This window comes from Gobio gobio (assembly GCF_949357685.1).
Source record: "Gobio gobio genome assembly, chromosome: 8".
NCBI classification, from domain to species: Eukaryota; Metazoa; Chordata; class Actinopteri; order Cypriniformes; family Gobionidae; genus Gobio; species Gobio gobio.
The window spans coordinates 9,156,990-9,184,633 of NC_137114.1; the positions used below are offsets into that span (position 1 = coordinate 9,156,990).

At 40.9% G+C, this 27,644-nt stretch overlaps 1 protein-coding gene across 2 annotated transcripts; it reads left to right on the forward strand.

Moving 5' to 3' along the window:
* The first annotated feature begins 742 nt into the window (after nucleotides 1-742).
* On the forward strand, nucleotides 743-27,373 carry bace1 (beta-secretase 1). Of its 2 annotated transcripts, none has more exons than XM_079823164.1 (9): nucleotides 743-1,532; nucleotides 11,423-11,511; nucleotides 11,592-11,808; nucleotides 12,284-12,421; nucleotides 14,022-14,156; nucleotides 16,459-16,560; nucleotides 16,646-16,795; nucleotides 23,386-23,557; nucleotides 25,847-27,373. In XM_079823164.1, the coding sequence occupies exons 1-9, from the start codon at nucleotides 1,260-1,262 to the stop codon at nucleotides 26,089-26,091; spliced, it is 1,521 nt and encodes a 506-aa protein (XP_079679290.1). In that variant the 5' UTR covers nucleotides 743-1,259; the 3' UTR covers nucleotides 26,092-27,373. The 2 variants fall into 2 exon arrangements, with proteins under 2 accessions (XP_079679290.1, XP_079679291.1); XM_079823165.1 differs by lacking the exon at nucleotides 743-1,532 and adding an exon at nucleotides 5,259-5,380.
* Nucleotides 27,374-27,644: the final 271 nt, after the last annotated feature.

The window sequence follows — 27,644 nt, forward strand, 5'->3', positions numbered from 1 at the left end:
GAGGGATGGATGGATGGATGGATATAGTCCGATAGATAGATGGATGGATGGATGGATGGATGGATGGATGGATGGATGGATATAGTCCGATAGATAGATGGATGGATGGATGGATGAATGGATGGATGGATGGATGGATGGATAGATAGATAGATAGATAGATAGATAGATAGATAGATAGATAGATAGATAGATAGATAGATAGATAGATAGATAGATAGATAGATAGATAGATAGATAGTGAAAGAAAGAAAGAAAGAAAGAAAGAAAGAAAGAAAGAAAGAAAGAAAGAAAGAAAGAAAGAAAGAAGGAATGGTGAGGCAATGTAAACAATTAACAAAGACACAATGTAAGCCTTTACAGCGCATTAGGATAATGATGAATAAACTTCAAGACCCATGATGCATCATTCTTGCGCTTGACATCAGTGTGTGTGTGTGTGTGTGTGTGTTGGAAACCGCTCAGTGCGCTAGTGTAAGGGATGTCTGATTCATCTTTGCGAATCGGTTTGATCAGGCGATTCGCTCAATGAACCGGTTCAATAAAACGATTCATCGTATCAGACCTCAGGATTGCAATATTTCGCTTAGTATCAATGTAGCCTATCTGTCTTAATTTAGCGTGAAATGTGCGTTGCTTGTGGGCCTAACGCCAAACCTTAACCGCTCTCATTCGAATGCTTCGCGAATCGTTCAATAGAATCGATTCATCCTAATGATTAATTCAGGAATCGGACAGCGCTACAGTGCGTGCGGATGCAGGGAAGATGGAGGAGGAGGCAGGAGCTCTTTGAGGACATATAGATGCGGATTATGGAGGTTTGCGCCGTCAAATGATCAAAGAGCAAAAGAAGGCTCTGGACACGACGACGAGCGCATCTCAATGGCAGACATTCATCGGCAGAACTCGCCCACCTGCTCTTCTCCTGCGTTTATCTAAAGAGAAGAGCGTCTCGTTTTAAGAGCATGCGGGGAGGTTTTGCAATAGACATCAAGCTCAGAATCTTCATATTAAAATTCTTATAAATAAGACAGAAGAATGTGGAAAACGGGAATGGTTGGCGTTGGTTGTGAATGCGGAGGATGGAGAAAACGGAGGATAATAAACACGAGCCCGAATGTCCTTTAGTGCTTTGCAGGGATTTGGAATTTGCGCATTCTGTTGTCGGCACTCTGTGCGTTATGACGCCGCAATAGAGCCCGCGGATCCGCCACTCGACGCGTTCTAAAGTAAACTAAGGGGATTTATAGCCTGGGAAGATGAAAGTTCCGCGTCTGCTTCTGTATTCGTGGTCATTTATGGCCCTTCTGCCGGTCACCTCCTCGGTTGGCAGCTCGGGCTCAGTGTTGCTCCGGTTCCCCCTGCAGCAGGGGCCCCTCTCACAGCCCGTGGCCCCCCGGGGCCCCTCCAGAGCCGCCAGGACACGCAGAGGAGTCCGTGCCATGAATTTTGTAAACATGATTGACAACCTTCGCGGAAAGTCAGGACAAGGGTATTACATCGAAATGGCCGTGGGCACCCCACCTCAGAAGGTGAGACTGAATCCAAATAAAACAAATACAACACCGTACAACAAAACATTCACTGTAATTGTGATGTATTCTCCTCAGAATGTTTTCTTTCATGGACAGGAACAATTCAAGACAACACAATCTATTCACATTGTGCTTTGTTTTATTTATCAAGGCTAAAAATGTGGGCTTAAATGTGGAAATTGTCACAATAATGTACAGTGAAATACAGAAACGTATCCAAATAAACCATAATATAATTCAACATTTTTGGCTGTATCTAATTTGGAACCCATTTACGTAAACTATTACATATTACTTAGAAAGAAAATATTTTAATCAATGAAGGAATATTTACACTTTGCTTTATTTGTTACTGAACTAGTGCAATAAAAAGTGGTTCAACAAAAGAGATATAGAGATATACCAACACCCAACAGTTGAATAGTCTATACAATCTATGATTTGCACACTTGTCACATTCTAGTTACTGGTGTTTGTTTTGTGTTAATAGTAGGCCACATTACACTATGTACTGTGTAGTAAGCTGCTTGTAATCATTCATTCATGCATGGCCTGGTTCGTTTAGATCTTTGTGCTTTATGGAAATATTAGACTATTGATTAAATGTCTAAACGCTGACCGTGGGATTGAAATCTGTTTTGTGAAGTGTATGGGTTTTGTCCACAGCTGTGGTGCAGAGCACAGGCTGAGACAGGGACGCCTGTATGACACTGCTCACTTTTCATAGTTCCAGCCCTATCCTGCTACACTAGGGTACATTTACACGATCTAAACGGAAAAGTTTTCCTTTTGTTTTTACCGACGACAACTCTGTCAAAGCTATCCTCGTTCATACGGATCCGCGAAATGACTAAAAAGGCTGTACTACTCATGCCAGGCCAGTAGATGGCGATGTCGCTTTGTAAAGAAACACTAAGCACCTATAGACTGAACACCTAATACACATGTCGAATTCACTTTTTTGTAGTTTACACTGAGACGATAACGGTATTGTTTTTAAAAACGTGCACTTTGAGAGGCTGTTTACGCAACATGTTCAACCAAAAAACGGAAAGCTTTTAATGCGCTTTGGCCATTCATTACACGACAACAGCATTTTGGGGACCTTTTGAAGGTGTTTCAAAGTGCAAGTTCAGTCTAAAGGCCCTGTTTGGAGTTCGTATTGGGAGTTCGAAACGTCCCGAAAAAGTTTGCTACAGCTGGCCAACACCTTTGTACTGCCTTTGGTCCGTGGCGATTACGTAATAGGTAGGTGTGCGCGGAGGCTCCGCCTTCTTTCACGTGGAAACTAGGGCTGCCACTAACGACTATTTTTATATCGATTAATCTATCGACTAATTTATCGATTAATCTATCGACTAATTTATCGTAATAATTTTCAATAATTTTACTTAAAAAAAATGCAACGTTGGCCTTCAGTAGTGTACTATAAAAAAGTATAAATGTAAACAAGCCCTTGACAAAATGTAAAACTAAAAGAGTAAAAATGTAAAAAGGTACACAATTGTAAACCAACATAACAAAAAAAAAGAGAATATCAGCAAATACTTTTTATATTGAATAGTGTTGTCACGATACCAAAATTATGACTTTGATACGATACCAGACTAAAATACCTCAATACCGATACTGAGTCGATACGATGGCAAAAAACTGTCAAAGTAATTGAATAATATGACAGAACTTACTATTCATTATTTTATCATTGTTTTAGGGTTAAAAACCCCTAAAAACTCACTTGTCCGGCGTGTTCCTGCCCTGCTTCACACAGAATATGAGGTCCGGCCCTTTAAGAGCTGCACAGACCAAATTCATTGTAACACTCGATTTCTCATTCAACTCTGTATACGTTCACTAAAGACATATCTGACTGTGTTTACACGAATACTCGCCAGGACATGCATTTTTACATATTTTTTACCATTCAAACCCAATAATCCGCGAAACTGGGGTCGGGATCTGTCTGAATGAAAGGCGTGTGGTCGCACTTTTCTGTTGCGTTCTTTTTCCTGAGCTGCGCGTATATATTTGACTGTTCTGCCTCCATTGTTTAGTGAACCGTGGAAGCAGAGCTCACACACACGTCCTCACTCCTGCTGTCACACATCGATGCAAATGAAGAAATACTGCTCTTAGTAACAGTACTAATACAATTTCATATCGTACCCAACTTACCCAGTCGACTAAACAAAGTGACGTCGACTAATTAACAGCGTCGACGCAGTCGATTGTATCGACCAATCGCGACAGGCCTAATGGAAACCTTTTCTGGTTCATTTCTAGTGTTGAGTCCGTGGAGGTCAGACGTCAAAAACCTGAACACACGGGAGAGCCGCTGTATAGATTTCTATTGATTTTAAGCAATCTATTGTATAAAGTGCTATATAAATAAATGTGACGTGACTTTACTAGAGTGCCGAATTGCAGAGCTCATGCAAACATATCCACGTTCTCAGCAGAGTGGGCGGTGTCGGGATGTTCACTAACAGTATTTCGCTGGTCGTGTTTATTTCGAACCCCTAAGCGTAGAACGAAAAAAAAACGTCACCTTGAGTATATCGGGGCCTTAAAGGCATGTAGTGTTTCTTTAGTGAGTGGCTTCACTTTAGTTGTGGTTATAAGTTGTTATGCTACATTCACATAATATCTTTAGGCTATACATTTAAAAATATGTTATTAATATTTTTATTTTTGTTTTTATGTTTGAGCCTATATATCTCCATATTAACAACATTCTGAGTCTTGAATTGTGTATATTCAGAAAGACTTGCGGGTAGCAGCCCTTTTATTTGGGGTATGTCAAAATGCCCACTTGCCAAAATGCAAGGCAAGTGAAATTTTAGTGAGTGACTTTAAGTGACATCGCCAACTACTGGCCGGCCATGAGTAATACAGCGTTTTCATCTGTGTGAACAGGGATATTTTTGACGATGCTGTCCTCTGTTCACGAATAACACAAAGGGAAAACTTTTCTGTTTTTAGTACAGCGTTGTCGTGTAAACATACCCTGAAACCCGTTTTCAAAAGTTTGCGTTTTCAGGCCGCCAAAACGCTGTTGTCCTGTAAATGAGCGGCAAAAACACATCCGGTTTTTAGTTGAAAACTGTTCCCTTAGAATAATAGTGCAAAAATTGCCCAGTACATAAACTCTAAAAAATGCTGGGTTTAAAACAATTGGGTTGTTTTAACCCAGTGAATGGGTCATTTTAACCCAGCGGTTGGGTTAAATGTTTGCTTAAAACAACTCAATCGCTGGATTAAAACAACCCAGTTGCGAGGTTAGTCCATTTTCAACCCAACTTGGGTTGTTTTTAGCCCTGCATTTTTTAGAGTGTATAGCAACTTTTCATTTTCTGTCGGTCTTAGTACACAATGTAACTATACACATCACATGTAAATAGGAAAATGTTGGTGTTATTTTGACACTTATTGAGCAGTAGGCTAGCTGGAGCCATTTACTTCCAGTCTTTGTGCTAAGCTAGGCTAGCGGTGGGTCAGACAGAGTTATGATAGAGAACTCTAGATAGAGTATCTTCTGTGTCCCTGTTTAATGCGTCATACACAAGCTTAAAACAAGTTTTTGCACACAAAATATCTTCAACTGTCCATTGCCACAAAAGCATTACTGGTCAACAAGGTCACATAATGTCTGAGGAAGAGGAAGCACTGTGTAGGGCATGCGCAGAGAGACGGGGTGAAGCGGGTCGCAGAGAGGAAGGATGCACATAAGCCAGATTCAGTGAGCAGAATAACAGGAAGCCCACAGGACAAATCAATGACATGAGGAGTCAGCTCGATTCCTACTACACTAGAGAAACGATGAAGAGCTGCGGAGAGGAATAGGGGTAAGACGGTCAACTGCGTTATCAATTCAAAACCACTGATGAATCTAAAACGCTTGTCTAATAGAATGTATATGGAGAGATGTGTGTTTGGGACGACTCCGTAAAGTCTAAATTTGTGAATGCATGGCTTTGATATTTTTACAAAAAAGTAGTATTCTGTAGAGAAGTGGTCGTCAATATGTTTTATCAATATAATATGTCATCAGTCACCCTGCTGTCATCATCAGCCATTGAAAAACCGCGATTAGCCAAAGCTGAGCACAGAGTGACTGATGGTGTGTTATGCAGCTCTTTCTTCTTCTCAGGTTTCCCACCCCCCGTCCTGCACTGTCCTGTCTGTCTGTCTCTCTGTCTCGCTCTCCCTCGGTGTGTATCACATTGTGCTCCATCAGTGAGTCTGACGCTGAGAGGCAGGCTGCCAGCCAGTCACTGGGGGCGTGCAGGAGGCCGATCGATTATATATCTCATTCTTAAATACCCCTTCACGAACACCCACAAGGTCAGAAACATTTCACAACACAGCAATAGTCAGCTGAAAGACCTGAGCCACATCTAGAGTTCATATCTAGATCATTTATACATCGTGCGTATGCACAGATTTGTACGTAGAGTGTGCTAAAATGCACGCTAACGTTCATATTTTTAAAACCGGTCTTTGGCGTGGAAAAGTGCTCAGGGCAGGGGCGCGGGAAGTGGGGGTGCTGGGGGGGCTGCAGCACCCCCTGGTTTCAAAGGATTACAAATGCAATGCACATTTTTGTTCATTTACATTTATTCATTTTTAGAATTGAATCATTTATTTGTAATAAACATTTTAAGTGGCCCATTAAAAAGTATTATTTATATGTTGAATTATGTTTTTAAAACATACATGAGGTCATATTGTGACCGTTGCTGTGTGTGCGTAGAAAGAGCGGTAATATTTCCTCCAGTGGAGATCAAACGCCTTTCTGGAGATTCCGTTCATTTCTGAAGCTCATTCCGCTCAGCAACACTCGCTCAACCCAGAACTCCCTTTCTGACATGCTGGATCAAATATAGGCTATCTGAAATAGTTAGGGCTGCCCCTGACTAAAGTTTTTTTTTTTTTTTTCTAGTAGTTGTTCATTTAAGCCGTTGTTCACGCTGCGCCGCGGCCTCCATGTCATTGTCTGTTTTATAGGCTATTTGCTTATTATTTATTAAATCCGGGCAATTTGGTTGATAAAATATTTATTAAAATTAAGATAAAATTTATACAAAATGAAATTCAAAGGCTTTCAACAAAACAAAGCTTATTGCAGTGTTATTGAACTTATTGAAGACCCCCATCTTCTGACATATATATTATGCATCTTATGTGCCCTGTTCACTTTTCAACGTACATTTAATAAAAAAAATTACATTATAATATTTAAACTGAAACTAAATACATGTTTTAATGGGTACAAGCAGTGTTGGGTGTAACTAGTTACTAAGTAATTAGTTACTGTAATTTAATTACTTTTCCCTTGAAAAAGTAAAGGGATTAGCCTACTCTTATTTTTTCTGTAATTTAGTTACTTCTGATGTAATTTAACTAAATACTAAATACAATTATATATAATACAATAATGGAATTAACATCAACATTTAAAGTCTAACTTTAAAATGCACATTTTATGTATCCTTCTAACATTTGTACTACTTTGGTCAGAATAATTGATTGATTTTATATTATTTATTTTAATGAATTAAAAGAACCGTTTCATCCTTGAATCGCTTAACTAGTCGAGGTTGATAGAGATTTGGGAAGTAGCCTAATTAGTAATAAGTAATTAAATACTCTTTGGAGAGAGTAATTTGTAGCTACAGTAGGCTAATCTAATTACACTATTGAAGATGTAATTAGTAACTAGTAATTCATGACTTTTTTAGAGTAACTTACCCAACACTGGCTACAAGTATAGTAGGCAACAGAGAAATATCTCATATCGGAGCGGGATTTGAGCGCACGTCATTTTACCGGCGGTGAGTGGTTCATGAGTGAAGCTCGCTTTGCTTTGCTCACATGCTCTGGTAGGTAGGCAGGTTTTTTGCGTCAATTTGTATTTCCTGTCACTGTGCAGGCTCTTTTCTTGTGTATGACGTTTAATGTAGCCCACAGTCCATTGCATTACGAACCCCACCCCCCCACCCCCTCCCAAAAAAAACACAGCACCCCCAACCTAAAACATCTTCCCGCGCCCCTGGCTCAGGGTCTGAGCAGATGTTCACACTTTTCCTTGTGGCAGAGAGTCTATTGCAGGTATTTGGAAATGTAGATTATTTGAAGGAAATGTAAAGGAATTGGATGTTGACTGCTGCTCTTTTATACGTTAATGACATTAATTAGGCAGTGTTTACTAGGCAGAGATCTGAAACCATTTATGTTTTTAGGTACGCATATATTTTTTGCGTACATTCTCTAAATCACATGTACGCACTTTTCAGAAAGGATGGACGGTTTCTACACAACATTTTATAATGACACCTCAGGATATCAGAGACAAGTATCCAGAACACCTTTACTGGAGATGTTGTGTGCGCTGAGTAAAGCAGGCATTTTCTCATCTCACTTGCACAAAAGCAGATTCTTATTCCTCAAAATTAATAAAAACCAAGTGTGCCACATGAGTCCTGAAAAGTGAAGCCAAAGCGTCTCGATCGCCTCCAGGTGGCTGGATACAGTATAGCTCATAAACCCCGCCCCCTCCATGAAATCTAATGGGACGTGAGACAAACTAAACTAAATCAAATTACACTTCAAATAAAAAAAAAATTGGATGGTTTCTGACATTTTAGGCTAAGTTCAAGTGTTCGTTTTATTAAATAAGTTTGGTTTTAGTTCGTTATTTGATGCTATAAAAACAGGAGTGTGACGTCATGATTGACAGCTTCTCTGAGTGAAGTAGTCACTGGGGCACAAACTGACTTTTTCAGGATTTTATGGGAGGAGATTGAAGCATTAACTTTAATCTCTACATTTCCATAACTGTTCATTTCACATAAAGAGATGTTCTGTAGTAAACTGTACTAACCGATTCTGAAGGGAGTGTGGGCAGGACATTGATTCCGCAGCTACACTTCACGCTCACACTCCACACCAAGGGCCCTATCTTGCACCCAGCGCAATTGACTTTGTACACCGACGCATGTGTCATCCTATTTTGCACCCGCGCAAAGCGCGCTTTTCCCTCCACAGAAGCACGTCGCTAAACTAGTGAATGAACTTGCGCTCCCTGGGCGGTTCAGCGCAAAAAAGGAGGCGTGTTCCGGCGCAAACAATCCCTGGTGCTATTTTGCTGTTCCATTAAACAATTGCGCCACTGACCAGAAAAAACCTAGTCTAAAGTCAGTGGCGCGTTGCGCGTTGTTCATTATGCTATTTTAAGGGCGCATGCTTGACCATAATGTATAGCGTGCACAACGCGCATACACTTTGCTCATGTAATCTACACAGATGCAACAGTTATTTTTGCAAATCATAAATTGTTACACTAAAAAAATATTAACACATGAGATGACGGAAATCATTGTGGTGTGCCACGAAGATGTGAAAAAATAGGCATAAATCTAGCTTACAAATGATTCAGGCTAATTGTAATAATTAAGGATAAGACCTGTTTGCCCAATAGTGGCAAGACATATATGTACTATATAAGGACATCTGACAAATTGGTTTGTCCGTCAAGAACCAGGAAAAAAAATCGACTGAAAAACTGAAAAAACTGAAAGACTGAAAAAAAAAGACTGTGAAATCACCTTTACCATAATGTACAACATTACAACTTCACTTCTCTGTCTTTCACTGCTCTTACAAGCACATCAGTCTCCTCGGCTGTGAACCGCTCCTGGCGTGCGCCTGGTAAATACGCCATAATAATAGCAATCCATAATGGAACTTGCGCACCTGCTTTTACAGGGAATGTTGGATGACGCTCGGATTGGTTTATTCACGTTACGCCCAAACCACACCTATGAATATTGAAGCTACTTCAGACCAACCCATTTTAGATATGCGCCGGGCGCAAGAGCCATTTATCCCGCCGGGAAAATAGCAACAGCGCCGAGACCCGCCCACAAAGTTACTTGCGCTTCGCGCTTTGACACTTGCGTTTCAGATCGTTAAAATAGGGCCCCAAGTGTCAATTGGTTTTATTACACACTAATTTGTTTTCTTACTATGCGTATTTTAAATTAATATCATTTATAAATACTTAGGATAATCATTAATGACAGCTTGTGGAGATCAGGTATGTCGTCCAGCTTTTTTTTACAGTCTATGATAAAAACAATGAAATGCAAACTCAGAATATTACGCAAACCAGCATTAATGACATATGTTAAATAACAAATATACGTTAATAATTTCACTTTATTAACCAATGTCTGCTGATCTTCGATGATCCAACTGTCATGTGACATTGTCATGTGATCATGTGACGAGAGTGTTGGGGCTCTATCATACACCCGGCGCAATGCGACGCCAGGTGGGACGCAAGTGTTTTTTGCTAGTTTCAGCCCGGCACAGTTCTCATTTTCCCGTCCAGCGCCACGTTGTTTGAATATCAAATGCACTGGCGCATCTGTTCACGCATCTGTTATTTAAAGGGTGTGTTAGTAATATGAGCCTATAGGCGGTGCACAACGCACATACACTCTGCTTATTACACACACAGGGATGCGCAGCAGCAAACGAACATGTCTAAATATAAAAAAATAAAGGATTCCACTCTGGAGAAGCATTCAATCTTTCCACTCACAAATTCATCCATGTAAAGAGCGAATCCACCATAGAGACAGAGCGTGTTTAGGCCACACCCACACCGGGGGGAAAAACAATCCAACGCTCTCCATTGACTTTGTATTGCGTGAAGCTGCATCCTTGTCATTTCGGACTTATAACAAAAAACAGAACACTGTCTAAAAGCTGATATGTGACAGGGTGTACAGCAAACAAGCTAAAAAACACAGAAGCAAGTTTTTATAAGCTGTTGACCCAAAAAAACGAGAGTTTAAGGAGACAAAAGTGAAGACAGGCAATTAGACGTGAAGCATCAGCAGAAAGAAAGGGTACATTTGGCGATCCTGACACTCAGTGTGCATTAAACATTTTGTCACCGTTAAGTCAAATATCCAAATGTCAGTTTTATATATGATATTTCCTGTCTCTGATGACGTTCCCCTCCAGTGGGTGTAGATCTCAGTGTAATAACGTTTAGCGCTCTGTCTCAATTGCCTGTTTCCACTTTTGTCTCCTTAAATTCTCGTTTTTTGGGTCAACAGCTTAGAAAAACTTCTGGGGTTTTGGTTCTGGGTTTTGTTTAGCTTGTTTGCTGTACACCCTGTCACATATCAGCTTTTAGACATTCTTTAGTTTTTTGTTTTAAGTCCGAAATGACAAGGAGGCGCTTCACGCAATACAAAGTCAATGGAGAACATTAGATTGTCCCCCCCCCCGTTGGGTGTGGTTTTCAGATAATGACGCGTGTCGCTCTGCCTCTATGGTGCGAGCACAACTGACTTTTAAGGGGAATGGGAGATGAGACTCTGATTGGTTTATTGCACGTTATGCCCAAAACACACCCATGACTCATTAAGAGACGAGGTACAACACTTTTGGACCATGAGCCAAGTGCATTTTCCTCGTTCATGACGATGCGCTCAGATCGTTAAAATAGGGCCCTTGAACTTTCATCTTCTGCGTCCTGTTCTTCTGAATCCAGAATGGCAGTTTGTTTGAGCTGCGCCCTCTACTGTACAGGCGTGAATCTGCATTTCCTTCAGCCTTACTCATTTAACTTTTGGTGTAAAAGGGCCTTTACATTTGCCAAAAATATAACTTTATTTTATTTAAAAAACAAACAAGCAAGCCCAGTCCAGTTGAGAAAAAGTAATGCGAATGTAATGTAATGTTGCATAATATTACTTTTTTTTATGGCGTAATGCAATATTCGAATGCATTAATTTTAAAAGTCACTCTCCCAACACTGTTGAGCCCAGTCTTCAGTTAATCTCAGATCAAATCCCTTTGTGTTTCAGTTGAACATCTTGGTTGACACGGGCAGCAGTAACTTTGCAGTGGGTGCCGCCGCTCACCCGTTCCTCCACAGATATTACCATCGCTCTCTGTGAGTACTAGCAACTAATCACACACAAATGTGTCATGACATATGAAGACTAACAGACATTTTTCTGTTTGTGTTGATAGTTCGTCATCGTACAGAGATCTGGGTCGTGGTGTGTATGTGCCGTACACACAGGGCCGGTGGGAGGGAGAGCTGGGCACTGATCTGGTGTCAATTCCTCACGGGCCCAATGTGTCTCTGAGGGCCAACATCGCTGCCATCACCCAGTCTGACCGCTTCTTCATCAATGGATCCAACTGGGAGGGAATACTCGGACTGGCCTATGCCGAGATCGCAAGGGTCGGTTCCTGCAGTGTTTCTGTAACATGGGTGCCTGTGCTGTTATAACTTCACAATGCTTAAATGAAAGGGATAGTTCACCCGAAAATGATAATGCCCCCATGATTTACTCGCCCTCAAGTCATTCTTGGTGTATATGACATTCTTCTTTCAGACCAATACAACCAGAGTTATAATAATAAATATCCTGACGTTTCCAAGCTTTATAATGGCAGTGAATAGCAGCCCAAAATTTAAAGTGGAGTACGTTTATGATGGATGGATGCACTTTTTTGGGCTCCCATTCACTGCCATTATAAAGCTTGGATTAGCCAGGACATTTTTATTATAACTCTGATTGTGTTCGTCTGAAAGAAGAAAGTCATATACACCTAGGATGGCTTGAGGGTGAGTAAATCATGGGCTAATTTTCATTTTTGGGTGAACTAACCCTTTAAATGAAGAGCCTCTTCTAATCAGGTTTTCCGTCTTTCAGCCGGATGAGATGCTAGAGCCGTTCTTCGACTCTCTGTTGAGGCAGACCAGTGTCCCAGACATGTTTTCTCTTCAGCTTTGTGGAGCAGGATTCACCCAGAACTACAGCGCCGGCAGCTCCACTGTAGGGGGCAGTATGGTGAGAGCCGCAGTGAAGATAGAACAGGACAAAAAGAAGTAGACCATTTCAATTAATTGACCCCAAACTGAAATTCTATCATTTACTCTAAATTACTGTCTTTCCTCTATGGGAAACGAAAGGAGATGTTTGGTGTATTGTTCCAGGTGCTCTGAATCAAATGAGACTGCCAAGATCCGAATAAAGGACAAGGATACGTCATAAAAATAGTCTATATGATTTGTGTGATATAGTATACACTCACCTAAAGGATTATTAGGAACACCTGTTCAATTTCTCATTAATGCTATTACCTAACCAACCAATCACATGGCAGTTGCTTCAATGCATTTAGGGGTGTGGTCCTGGTCAAGACAATCTCCTGAACTCCAAACTGAATGTCGGAATGGGAAAGAAAGGTGATTTAAGCAATTTTGAGCGTGGCATGGTTGTTGGTGCCAGACGGGCCGGTCTGAGTATTTCACAATCTGCTCAGTTACTGGGATTTTCACGCACAACCATTTCTAGGGTTTACTAATGGTGTGAAAAGGGAAAAACATCCAGTATGCGGCAGTCCTGTGGGCGAAAATGCCTTGTTGATGCTCGAGGTCAGAGGAGAATGGGCCGACTGATTCAAGCTGATAGAAGAGCAACTTTGACTGAAATAACCACTCGTTACAACCGAGGTATGCAGCAAAGCATTTGTGAAGCCACAACACACACAACCTTGAGGCAGATGGGCTACAACAGCAGAAGACCCCAGCGGGAACCACTCATCTCCACTACAAATAGGAAAAAGAGGCTACAATTTGCAAGAGCTCATCAAAATTGGACAGTTGAAGACCGGAAAAATGTTGCCTGGTCTGATGAGTCTCGATTTCTGTTGAGACATTCAGATGGTAGAGTCAGAATTTGGCGTAAACAGAATGAGAACATGGATCCATCATGCCTTGTTACCACTGTGCAGGCTGGTGGTGGTGGTGTAATGGTGTGGGGGATGTTTTCTTGGCACACTTTAGGCCCCTTAGTGCCAATTGGGCATCGTTTAAATGCCACGGCCTACCTGAGCATTGTTTCTGACCATGCCCATCCCTTTATGACCACCATGTCCCCATCCTCTGATGGCTACTTCCAGCAGGATAATGCACCGTCACAAAGCTCCAAACATTTCAAATTGGTTTCTTGAACATGACAATGAGTTCACTGAACTAAAATGGCCCCCACAGTCACCAGATCTCAACCCAATAGAGCATCTTTGGGATGTGGTGGAACGGGAGCTTCGTGCCCTGGATGTGCATCCCACAAATCTCCATCAACTGCAAGATGCTCTCCTATCAATATGGGCCAACATTTCTAAAGAATGCTTGCAGCACCTTGTTGAATCAATGCCACGTAGAATTAAGGCAGTTCTGAAGGCGAAAGGGGGTCAAACACAGTATTAGTGTGTGTTCCTAATAATCCTTTAGGTGAGTATAGTTCTGTGTGAGGAACAAAAGTGCTATCTTTGCATCACACACTTAACATGTTGTTATAAAGCTATATGTAATGTGCAACAAAACAAATTCACTGACATACTATAAAAAGGATTAGTTGATTCACAGATTGTCTTTATTCTTTCCAGATCATTGGGGGAATAGACCCGTCCTTATATGTTGGGGAGCTGTGGTACACACCAATCAGACGAGAGTGGTATTATGAGGTCATCATCGTGCGCATTGAGGTTAACGGACAGGATCTCAATATGGACTGTAAAGAAGTGAGAACAAGTCTTCTGTTTTTTTCTACTGTGAAAACCAAGCACACACAAACACATTTCCAGTATCTTCAAGCACGTCTCTTTCTTTTTCTTATATGAAAGTCACATTTAAACATTAAAACCTATTTAAACCTCCTGTTTTTCTTTTGTTTCACACGCCTTTAATGAATAGATTTTATTGCTTTACCCTTGTCTCAACAGCCTTAAAACATGAAAATATGAATTATATTGCGATGCGACTGCCTAATGTTACTGAATGAAATGTCGACCCAGGACGAGCTATAGGACTGTGAAGCTTTGGGGGTGTTGATGGACTCCATCTACTCCATCTGTGTTTTGATCATAACAAACGCCTCTCTGAGCTGATAGCCAATGGGAAAAGAGAAAACAATGAATTCAGAAAAAGGCAGATTCAATCATCAAAAGCTAGCACCACCTGCTTTACTCTCCACGACACTGATCCTGTTATCAGGTTTCTTTTGTCATTTCGTCTGGCTCAAACAGATATTTGTGGGCGGCGTTTGTGTAAATAGCATCTGCCAACAAGGTGGTTTATTTGCACTTTGTAATTTATTTTATAACTTATATAGAGGCAAATGAATTTCATACATGTCATATCAACATTAAGAATTTAAATTGAATGATTTGACTCAATTATTAGGTTTTAATGAACAGCGAAGATGCCTGAAATGCATGTCTATTTCATGGAATTATTGAATTATAACCCCATGGATTACAATAAGTATTACATTTAAAGATAATAACACTTTGCCAATTCTGGTGGCCAATCTTACCACATGGGTCTAATTTTCATTTTAAAATAAAAACTATACTTTATACTCCACAAATCTAAAAAACAACAACATTAATGTGTCCACAAATCCCTTTGAAAAAATGTGTCCACAAAAAAACTTTGATATTCAACATAATGTAAAGTCAGAGATCACTGTTTTCCAGAGGCAGAAAATTAGATCAATTAACTGTTTCCACTGACTAAATCTCACAAATGCTGATATTCAGATGCAAAATGACAAAATTAAAAATAGTGTAGCCATTTGTCAAATGTGTTTAAATTAGATTTTGTGCCATCTATGATCAAGAGAAAAATAAAAAGTAAAAAATATTATTTCATAGTATTTTGGATGCATAACACATTGACAGAAACATTGTATGCATTTTCTCTTGTACTAATTGTATTTTGGATGCGTAACACTAGCTAGAGCCCTGCACGGGCCTCAAAACGAGGAGTCCGACTGGAGCCTGTGTTTTTTAGTTGCAGCTGTATTAGTTACAGCCATTAAAATAGTTCAGTTTTGTTTTTAATGTCAAAGTAGTTATATTTCGTTTTGTGTCTTTAATAAGTTAATTTAGAAAAATGTTTGAAGCAAGTTTTTGTTCTTTAAAGTGACGACCAAGCGGCCGACAATGAGTTAACCCAACGCTTTAGCCTCTGAAATCAACACTTGACTTGTCTTGCTTATAAAATCCATATAAAACACCTAAAGCGTTGTTTAAACGTTTAGCCTACTATCACCACCATCACAGTAAAAAGGCATTTTTGACAAGATGAGGCCGGCAGATCGCAACGGCGCACGCAAACGAAACGGGCTAAACAAATAAAAAAAAAAAAAACATGCAGGTTGTCTTACCTTACACCTCTCCGCGAAATGGTTATAAATCTGATCTTCAATCCCCGCGCTATATGCACATTTAACGGAGTTCATGTCAACGAAAGCAACAGATATGAGCATTTTATTCATCAGCTCATTTCAACATCAAAGACTGCAATATGAGAACGAGCGACCTAAACACTGGTAAGAGCCTTTAGTCTCATTAGTTTTAATGAAGATGGTTGTGTTTTTGAGCATCTAAGACTTAGCTTATTTTCAGTTTTACTTAATGGCAGTTTGCGTGTTGGCTTGCTTTACTCATGCAGAAATGCAGGGCTCTAACACTGCCTATGAAATTATCATTAGCGAGACAGAGGAGTGCCCACTGTTGGACCTTGTTAGTAGTGCATTTTAAGGGAGCTTTTTCCTAAATGCCAAAACTGCATTTGAAGAAACATTGTATGCATTTTCTCTTGTACTCTCCCAGTCTACCCATTACTTACAAACTAGCCATTGCTAAAAGCATACATTCTTACTGTCTCTCTCTCTCTCTCTCTCTCTCTCTCTCTCTCTCTCTCTCTCTCTCTCTCTCTCTCTCTCTCTCTCTCTCTCTCTCTCTCTCTCTCTCTCTCTCTCTCTCTCTCTCTCTCTCTCTCTCTCTCTCTCTCTCTCTCTTTCTCTCTGTCTCTCAGTATAACTATGATAAGAGTATCGTGGACAGCGGCACTACAAACCTGCGTCTCCCTCGTAAAGTGTTCCAGGCTGCTGTGAAGGCCATTGAAGCGGCTTCATCGGTCGGTTCATATCACGCTCTGTCTCATTCTTAAACATGCTAAACGTTTTCTGATTTCTCTCACTATTGGATTTTTGTCTCCACAGACTGAACAGTTTCCCTCAGGTTTTTGGCTGGGGGAGCAGCTGGTGTGTTGGCAGGCGGGCACCACGCCCTGGCATATCTTCCCTGTCATTTCTCTCTACCTAATGAGTGAAAATAGAAACCAGTCCTTCCGTATCTCCATCCTGCCACAGGTACCATCAGTTAGCTTTCTTCATTCTGTGGCTATGATAACTTTCAGAATGGCATGCTGATATTACAGGCTGCTGGGTGATAACTGGCCTCACCTTAACCCATACATAAAGATAACCAAGATGAAATATGGGTCAGAATGATCAAATTGATTATCAGTCTCTACATAGTCTGTATTCATGCGGCAACAGTTGAAGGGATAGTTCACCCAAAAAGAAATAATTCTCTCATCATTCACCCAGTATGACTGTTTTTCCTAGGGTGAGTCCTAAATTAGATTTTTGGGCTGACTATCCATTTAAGCTCTGCTTTGTGTTGTGCCTACCAAACTGTCACACTAGCCCTACTCTCATACTACTGCAGAACGTACTGTGCAGTCATCTGGTGCTCTGAAAGCATGCGGTACAAAATGTATACATTTTGAAGCCTAAATAAAGCCGTCAGATATAAAATGCTAACGGTAGGCTATAAACGGACTACAGCACACCATGGTCACGGATCAACGTCATCATCAAGCTTCCTCAAACTTTATTTAAAAAACACGCTCGCTCATTATGATCTGCGCTGTGTATGAATACTTATCCACTTTTTCATGAGAAATATTGCCCACTCGTTTTTTCCAAAAATTTTAGAAACTAATTTTGTTGATGTGTGCCTCTCTGAGATTTATCTTTTGTTAATGTTTTTTCAGACAATATGATTATCACTGTGATAATAACATGACATGAAACACAACCCAGTCTCTTTTTGTTAAATGCAAGTTTATGTATGATCAATAATACAAAAGTATAAGTAAAAGGTATAATAAGCTATACATTAAATAAAGCAAACAATTCAGTCAAACATTCAAAGTTAGTGCTAGTCAGCTAACTTGCAATGGTAACGTACAGTTATTACCTAAAAATAAAGTAATGAAACTTCTCTTTGCCCTCAGCCTAAACGATTTGCCAGGGAACAAATTATAGATCCATGAGAGCAAATATGGGCCGTTAGATCAACACAAGACGAATCATAGCTGGAGACACCACAGAGACATCAGAGCCAGCGGCAGACGGCTGAAGGACTGGCCGAGGAAAGGCTGCTCTCGCCGGGTAAACAAGCGCGGAGCGCCGCTGACCCACTGGAGCTCACAACTCCGAAAACACCAGATAAAATGTTAAAATAGGCACTCTTCTTATAAATAAACCACAGATTTGAGCTTTAAACAACTACATTATCAACTGAAAAGTCTATGTTTTGTCACACATTAACAGTAGATTTTAACACAAAAAGACGTGTAAACACAGCCCATGTCAGCCATTTCTCAATGAGACGAGCCGCTGGCAGAAGCCCCTCCTATGAGGAGAATTCGTGTCTGTTGTGAAGTGAATGTCACACGCGTATGAAGCGAGTAAACTCAAAATGTTCAAGCATCCAACTTCGCCACATAAGTTCTTCATAAGTGAGGCTGAAATGCGGGCTAGTGAGAGATTTCCTGTTTGTCACGATGAGGTCTAAAGTCCCCGCCAAAGGATGTAGTCCCTTTTAGCAACTTGTTAGCAAGCACCGTTTTTAAGACACAATAAAGTTTTTAAAAATCACAAGCAGGTTTTAACTAAGGTTTTGGCCTACAAAGTGACGTCATAACTTCGGCACTCTATACCCTTAATGCACTGTGACAGACGAATGAATTTCGCATCTGACCAGAAGGTGGTGCCCGACGGTGAATCATTCATCCATCCATTTTCCAAACCCAACCGCTCAATGTGGCTTAGCGTAATATTATACAGGCAAGCCTCCAAGGTTAGCAAAGAGAAAAAGCTTATTTAATGTATCGAGAGCCAATCGGCTAATCTGCTTGTTTGCTCTTAAACATTCATTTTGAATTGATCTATTTTTAGAGTTTACACTGAAAAAAATTTTTTTCATAAGAAAAGTCAGTCAATTTTGCAACTGGTACGATTCAAACCACGATTCAGCACTTCTCATTCATTTCTATGTTATCCGTAAACAGTGATTGACTGACGCACAACTGAAAGAAATTCAATGACATCAAGGCTGTAATGTGATTGGTCATCAAGGAACATGTGATCAAAGTTGGCCGTTACACTTCTTCCAATGGTAGAGCCATGGTTAAAGCTACACTCTACAGAACTGTGGCCCTTCAAAAGGGGAGTTTGACACTTTTGTTAAAATGTGCAAATCGCAATGCATGGGATACTGTATCCCACATTTCAGTGCAATTCACTCATTGTAGCTACAACCACTAAACCTTGTGGAGTTGTTGGATCATTTTATATATGTTAATGTAATATACACATGTGGTGAGTTACTGACCTCAAGATATTTTGAATTGTGGAAACAAATTTCCCTTGAAACCGCACAATCATATGATTACACCAGGATTTCTCAACTCTGGCTCTTGACCCTGTTGAAAAACCAGCATATGCTGGTTAGGTATGTTTTGAAGCATGGCAGCTGGTTTATGCTGGTCCTTAGTTGGTCATGAGCTGGTTAAAGCTGATCCTGAGCTGGAGCTATCCACAACTAGCTGGTTTCTTAGGACCAGCACTTGACCAGCTTAAACCAGCTCAAACCAGCTGCCATGCTTCAAAACATATCTAACTAGCATATGCTGTTTTTTTTTCAACAGGGGAGGTCCACTTTCCCGAAGAGTTTAGCTAATAAAAGTAATCAAGGTCTTCAGGGTCACTAGAAAGTCATTGACAGGTGAATTTACCTGTCATAGACATGAGATGGCGCCGCCGTGTTCGGTCGCCGTTCAGGTCGCTCCGCTAAGACTTTGCTTTTATTTATTATTCTACTCTCTTTTACTCTCTATTTTTTCCAACGGATCATCTGCTTTGATCTGTTACGACAGCAAAACACTTCTGGAATTTGGTTACCGCTACACTGACCTGTTTCAGGACACTTTCTCCAATCTTCCATCTGAGATTCGCCGGGACGCCGAGTTGAACAATGGCCACTCGAGTCGACGGCGAAGATTCAAAAAACACAGCGGGAAACGCGCTGGGATCCGCAACAGACTGAGAAAAAGAGCATTCAGTCCTCCTCTCCCGAGCATTTTGCTCGCAAATGTCCAATCCTTGGAGAATAAGATGGACGATCTTAGAGCCAGGATAAGTTTTCAACGGGACATGAGAGACTGCAACATCTATTGTCTGTCCGAAACATGGCTCACGCCAGCGGTCCCGGATACAGCCGTGACGCCGTCCGAGAACTTCTCTGTTTTTCGGATGGACAGAACAGCCGAGGCCGGGAAATCTAAAGGCGGTGGAGTGTGTTTCATGATAAACAAGAAATGGTGCGATCCTAGGAACATCTCCATTCTTTCGCGATCCTGCTCGCCTCACTTGGAACATTTAACTATCATGTGCCGGCCTTTCTACCTGCCGAGGGAGTTTTCCTCGGTCATCGCCACTGCCGTTTATATTCCACCACAGGCAGACACGGGGCTGGCTTTATCTGCCCTCCATGATGTGACCAGCGGCTTCATAAACAAACACCCCGACGCTGCTTTCATCGTCGCGGGTGATTTTAACAAAGCAAACCTAAAGAAAGTATTGCCAAACTTTCACCAGCATGTCTCCTGTCCCACACGAGGAGCAAACACACTGGATCATTGCTACTCTCCGTTTAAGAACGCCTACAAAGCTCGGTCACAGCCAGCTTTTGGCAAATCGGACCATGCCGCCATTTTCCTCACACCGGAATATAAACAAAGGCTCGTTCAAGAGCCCCCGGTGAGGAGGGAAGTCAAACGCTGGTCATCCCATTCAGAGATCACGCTACAGGCAGCTCTTGATGACGTCGACTGGGACATGTTCCGCGCGAGTTCTGAAGACGTCAGCGAGTTCACAGAAGTGGCGCTCTGCTTTATTAACACACTGACAGAGCAAGCCACACAAACAATAACTATAACGTCCTTCCCTAATCAGAAACCGTGGGTGGACAGTTCAATTCGCACTGCAGTAAACTCGCGCACTACCGCTTACAATGCCGGTCTCCTAACGGGGGATATGAGGGAGTACAAAGCTTCATGTTACGCCCTCCGGCGCGCCGTTAAAGCCGCAAAACTCCGCTATAAAGACAGAGTGGAATCTCATTTCCAACTCAACGACTCCCGGCGGATGTGGCAGGGACTGAGGACCATCTGTGCTTTTGGAACTAAATCCTCTGCAGAGGTGAGAGCTGATCCGTTGCTGGTGAACGAGTTAAACTCTTTCTACGCTCACTTTGATGGTAATCGCGGCAGCGCGACTCCGGCGAGTGACGCGTCAGAGAGAGTCCCTCAGAGCAGCAACAGTCACGTGATCTCTGTCTCGGAGGACGAGGTTCGGAGGGCACTCAAACGTGTGGATGTCAGGAAAGCTGCTGGGCCGGATGGTATTTCAGGTCGTGTTCTGCGGTCCTGTGCTGATCAGCTCGCAGGGCTCTTTACATCCATATTTAACGAGTCCCTTGCTACATCTGTTGTCCCCACCTCCTTCAAACGATCCTCCATCATCCCTGTACCTAAGATCAGTAAACCCTCTTGCCTAAATGACTATCGTCCAGTGGCTCTCACATCTTTAGTCATGAAGGTCTTTGAGAGACTCATTAAAAACAACATTTGCTCCTCCATTCCTGACACTTTGGACCCTCTTCAGTTTGCCTATCGTCCCAATAGATCGACTGAAGATGCCATTTCTCACGTCCTTCACTCCTGCCTCACTCACATCGACAGCAAAAGTGGGAACTATGTCAGGCTGCTATTTATTGACTATAGCTCAGCCTTTAACACCATAGTTCCCATTAAGCTAACACACAAACTCCTGGATCTAGGCCTGAATTCTTCTCTCTGCCTCTGGATTGAAGATTTCCTCACTGGCAGACCCCAGGCGGTGAGAGTAGGCCAGTTCACCTCCACCTCCATCACCCTGAGTGTTGGAGCTCCACAGGGCTGTGTGCTGAGTCCCCTGCTCTACTCTCTCTACACCCATGACTGTTTGTCCACACACAGCTCCACCTCGATCATCAAGTTTGCTGATGATACTGTTGTCCTGGGTCTCATCTCCAACAACAATGAGACGGCATACTTGGACGAAGTGGAGCAACTGACATCATGGTGCCAGGACAACTGTCTCTCTCTGAATGTTAACAAGACCAAAGAACTGATTGTGGACTTCAGGAAGAGACAGCATCGGTCATACTCCCCTCTCATGATCAGCGGGACACCGGTAGAGAGAGTGAGCAGCTTCAAATACCTGGGTGTGAACATCTCCGAGGATCTGACCTGGACTACACACATCCAGACACAGGTGAAAAAAGCCAGGCAAAGACTGTACCACCTGCGCCAGCTGAGGAAATTCAGGGTTTCACCAGCCATCCTGAAAACTTTCTATCGAGGGGCGATAGAAAGTGTCCTGACTCAGTGCATCACAGCGTGGTACGGGAACAGCACCAGTCACGACTGCAAAGCCCTGCAAAGAGTGGTGCGCTTATCCGAGCGCATCTCAGGCTCAGCTCTCCCGTCTCTGCAGGACATCTACACCAAACGCTGCAGAGGTAGAGCTACCAAAATCATCAGAGACATAAATCACCCTGCAAACTCTCACTTCACCCTGCTGCCATCTGGTAAGCGCTTCCGTAGCCTGATGGCAAAGACTGAAAGACTCAGGAGGAGTTTCTTCCCCCAGGCCATCAGACTCCTGAACTCAGTCACGTGACTTCACTTCACCCCGCACACGCATAAACATCCAGTTTAAACATTAACATTCACATACTGCCATTGCACTGCACTTTACGTTCCTATTGTTACTGTGTAACAACCTGTAATAAACCTGTTTGCACATCATACTCCTGTTTGCACATTATACTCCGATTTGCAATTATACCTATTGCATGCACATCATACTTCTCTATATATAAATATATATATATATATTTTATGTTAACCACTTATTTTTAAGTCTACAGTTTATCTCACTTATCATATCCACTTACTTTGTATTTTATATTTTTATTTTATTTTTTTATTTTTATCTTATTTCCTATTTTTATCTTACTTGATTTATTTATAACTCTACTTAAGTTAATACTTTTTATTCTAATTTTATTCTATTTCTATTTAATTTCCCTTGTGTTCTTGTAACTGTTATTTGCACTGTCCATGGAGCGGACCTGTTTACATTTCACTGCCAGTTGTATATTGTGTATATAACTGTGTATGTGACAAATAAAACTCTTGAATCTTGAATCTTGAATCTTGAATTTGAGGTTGAAGGTTGGAGCTAAACTCTGCAGAAAAAGTGGCAATAGCAATCTTGTCAAGAGCAAGAAGTAAATGATTAAATGGTATATAAATATGGATTTATGGATTCAATAAAAAACATCAAGACAAAAGAACAACACAGATGAACAGTTGCTCTCTTGAAGCTACACACATACAGCAGCAGGTCCAAACATACATACAAGTAGTGATACACTGAGGTCTGACCATGCTGACATTATCGGCTTCACATAATCATCTTGCTGTCTAGACAATCATTTATCAGTTTTATCATCTGTAGTGTGTGTGTAGCTGATGCCTGTCTCTCTGGGGTCTCTGCAGCAGTACCTGAGGCCGGTGGAGGACGTTGCCTCGGCACAGGAGGACTGTTATAAATTCGCTGTGTCCCAGTCGAGCACTGGTACAGTAATGGGTGCCGTCATCATGGAGGGCTTCTACGTGGTGTTTGACCGAGAACACAAACGCATCGGCTTTGCTGTTAGCACATGTCACGGTGAGAGAGCATTTTCTCTGGGAAACTCAAACAATTTTGTTAATTCTGTATTTTAAGTATTTTATAAAAAGACAAGTGAAAAATGGCTCAGAAAAATGAAGTTATTTTTGAGAAAAACTCAAGCAGCATTTGTTTTGAGATGAGACGTGTGATTTATTGCAGCTTCAATGACAATCAGACATTTCTAAACATGGCGTAATCCAGAATTGCATGCTTGGACGTTTCTAGTGATCCTCCTGAACACCTCAATCGGCTGCTTCAGGACTGTTTAACTCTTTCCCCGACATTGACAGAATTGTATGGCTTTTACTGTTATACGCTAGGGGGCGCCACTATGCATCTTCTGAAAGAATACAGAATCTCCCAATCAAAACACTAGGGGTGGGAGAAAAGGTCTATGCATCGCGATTCGTTATCCAACGATTCAGAATCGATTCTCAAAAATTCAGAATGGATTCTGTGTTCAATTCAAACGGCCACTTCACCACTGTCACCGGCCAAACAGAACAACCCGTTGATAGGCGAACGCTCGTCTGCTGGTGAATTGGCTTTGTTTAAGATAAAATGGACAAACTATGACCTGCTCAGGGGCGTCGCACCCATGGGGACACTTTTCCCGGTGAGAGGGTTCAACACCCATATGTTTTATGCAGTTTTTACGCAGTTTTGCTCAAACGCCTTACAGCAGTTGCTCCTCCATTTCTCTGGCTGCTCTGTGTCTGCGCTCGCTGCGGCTGCCTCTCCATTTCAAAAATTTATTTTGCTTATTAAATGCAAAGTTTTTAATTTCAAAAGCACTTCTAAATTAAGTTCATATTTCCAACAAACGAAATTCTGAGCCAAAATAACGAAGTGCTGGTCAAGTAGGCTATACGGCGCTTTCCTTGCCATTAATGCTTAATAACACTCCTGTGTCTCCGATGCGGTGGCCGGGACATAAACCTACCAACATCCGTCGCATCATTTTTGGAATGACTTATCAAATATTGCTGAACTACTGCACAATGTTTCAAACGAATGGAAAATTCTGAACAAAGACTTCGTTTTGGTGAGTGATTGGTTAAATGTCTCTCATGACTGTTGCAGCTCGGCAGGTTTTCTCATGTGAGATGTTATGCGCACACACTGAATTTGGCCTCATCAGCGAGCGCTAAAGTTGTTTTTCTTCTGCATTAGTCTATGTTTTAAAGATTTTTTTGTGGCTCTAACCAAAGTAAACTTTTTTTTGCTTTAAAGACATTTTTTGTTAAAATGTTCTAAAGAAACTGAAAAATTGTCACACTTAGTTGTAAATTAAGAACTGATTATTCTTAATGATTGTTCTTTGCAATTGTATGGCTTACCATGTTTCATTTAGAGCTTGATCATCTTGAATATAACTTTGTTAATAAAATAAAAGTATTGAAAGAAATCTTCATAATCATTTTTAATATGGCAGTACTATCAAACAGATATTCTAACTAAAAACAAAACACATATTAGCTTCAATTTTGGTTAAAAGGTAAAGTTCATGTATTTGCACAGCAGGATAATTAGTTTCCAAAAATGTATGTTAAGAATCGTTTTGGGAATCGGATCGTTTCTCCCAGAATCGGATCGAATCGTTAAGTGCCTTAAGATTCCCACCCCTACAAAACACAGACAAAAAGGGGCAGAAACAAGCGATAAAGGCATTGCTTATGCAAGTTGTAGTCTTTGGGGGGGCACACCTGATTGTCTCAGCTTTTTGTTCAAAATGCTTTTTTAAATGTAACTTACCCACATTCAAGTGTTGAAAAAAAAAAAAAAAAAGAATGCATCAAACTAGAATAAAAGTTTTTTTTCTTTTGATATATTGCATATTCAGATATTCATTACAATACAAAATATTGCAGGATTTGGCTGTGATTTTTTTCCCTTTTTTAAACGCTGGCGGAGCAAGAGTTAATTCGCAAACTTTTCTAAACATTTCTGTCTGGACACCCCAGTACTTTGGGAGGCCACTGTATTAGAAATGATTAACCAATCAATGGAATTAATGTTGTGTTTCATCTGCAAAACACCAGTAATAAATACAGTCATATTACATTAAGGTAAATAGGGTTTGTTAATTCTTAATACTGCAATGCAAACAACAACAAAAAAACGTAATGCAATGCAAAGTTTAAAAAAGACACATTGCACCACCACACAGAATATTACAGTAATACGGATTTTATGAGATCATCATTGAGATGAATGAGAACCCCACTTCTTTTTCTTATTCTGTGTTTGTTCATGTTTCCGTCTATGTTGTTTTTCCTTCTCTAGTCCACGATGAGTTCCGTACGGCCTCCGTGGAGGGACCGTTCCACGGTGTGGACCTCGAGGACTGTGGCTACAACGTCCCTCAGACCGACGAGTCCACATTAATGACCATCGCCTACATTATGGCGGGCATCTGTGCCCTATTTATGCTGCCTCTGTGCCTCATGGTCTGCCAGTGGCGTTTTACGCGCTGCCTTCATCCTCTGGGCGCTGGAGATTTCTCGGATGACATATCTCTCCTAAAGTGAGCCATATCAAAACGTACAGCATTTAAACTGTTCGTAAAGATGGCCATCCTTGAGGTTCTCAAAAAGGGAGAAGTATTGATGAGGCTACAATTATTATAAATACATATGTTATAATTGTACGAAATATGCACACACTCACACAGAAACACACACACTCTCTCTCACACACACACACACACACACACGCGCGTGGGCAGTCCCACCTTGGAGGGATTTCGTAACCTCTAAACCTTTTTGAGTACATGTGATATGTGAATGACCTCTTATCTTACAGACTTTTAAGTGTGGATAGCTGTCCTGGGACTGTTCAAGTAAAGTTATGTCAAGTTATGTAAACTAAATGAGTGGGTGTGTCTGTGTTTGAAAGTGTGAGAGAGTTTGTGTGCTATATTAAGATGTCATATTCTATAATACCAATATTGTTTGATGAATATGGGTAACAGAGTACTGTTTAAGTCACTGTTTATGACTTATACCAGTCCCCAATAATACCATAAGGAACTCATATTACTATTACTTACTAAGACAACATGATCTTCTGACTATATTAATTGAAAGCTTACAGTAAATAGACGTATATGATTTGCAATAATGAATGTCACTGGGAGAGAACATATCCAGTCATATTTTACCCCAAAATCAAAAGATATTTAACAAATAAAGCCTATATTGGGGTTTAAGAGTTGCAACTAAGCAATTGCATTGTGACATTATTTTCATAACCATTACAATAAAATTTTCTCCCAAATTTTCAGGACCTCAATGCAAATAAACACAAGTAGGTAAATAAATAATATATTATTTATTCATTGTATTTTATTTTAATTTAAGCAATGGGATCTTAAAATTCTTGTTTCTTTTAATATTGTAGTCATATCGTATCTGGACATGTAGAGATTTACTCAGACATTCATATCTAAATAATGTAACAAATATTCATCAGCTTTTGTATCATTACTCTGGACACGTATGGAGCTGAAATGCTGACTTCACATTGCAAATACTATAGCACACACACACACACACACTCACATGCAACCCAACAATAAATGCACCTAAAACAATTGCTGCTTGTTCTTATGCATATAATAACTCACATATATGAGGAAAAGCACACACTCTCTTACATCATCTTAACCAAACCTTCAGATTAAGCCAGAACTAAACATGTCTAAACTGAGAAATCTGCAGAGCGGGTTCCTACTGCTACTGCTAATGTGTAACATGTATTAAAGGAAATCCAGATTGGCAGCTCTTACATCCAATAAAGTGCATAATACAGCAGTGTGTGACCTCATTTGTTGGCAAATATGTGATGTAGCATGATAATCGTCTCTTGTCTTCCTTTGCCAGTGAACAGAGGTGCTCATTTAATCCTGTGCCTAGTTCTCAACAAAGGAATTTTTCTATTCAAAATTGTAGCATCACTAGCCAGACCCACATCAAGATGCTGGTCTGGGAACACACCATTGGCAGGGCTCAATCTGAGGGGCGGGATAAACGGTTGTCTTTCAAACTCCCTCTGCACGCAATAGGATAGCGCTACAACTAAC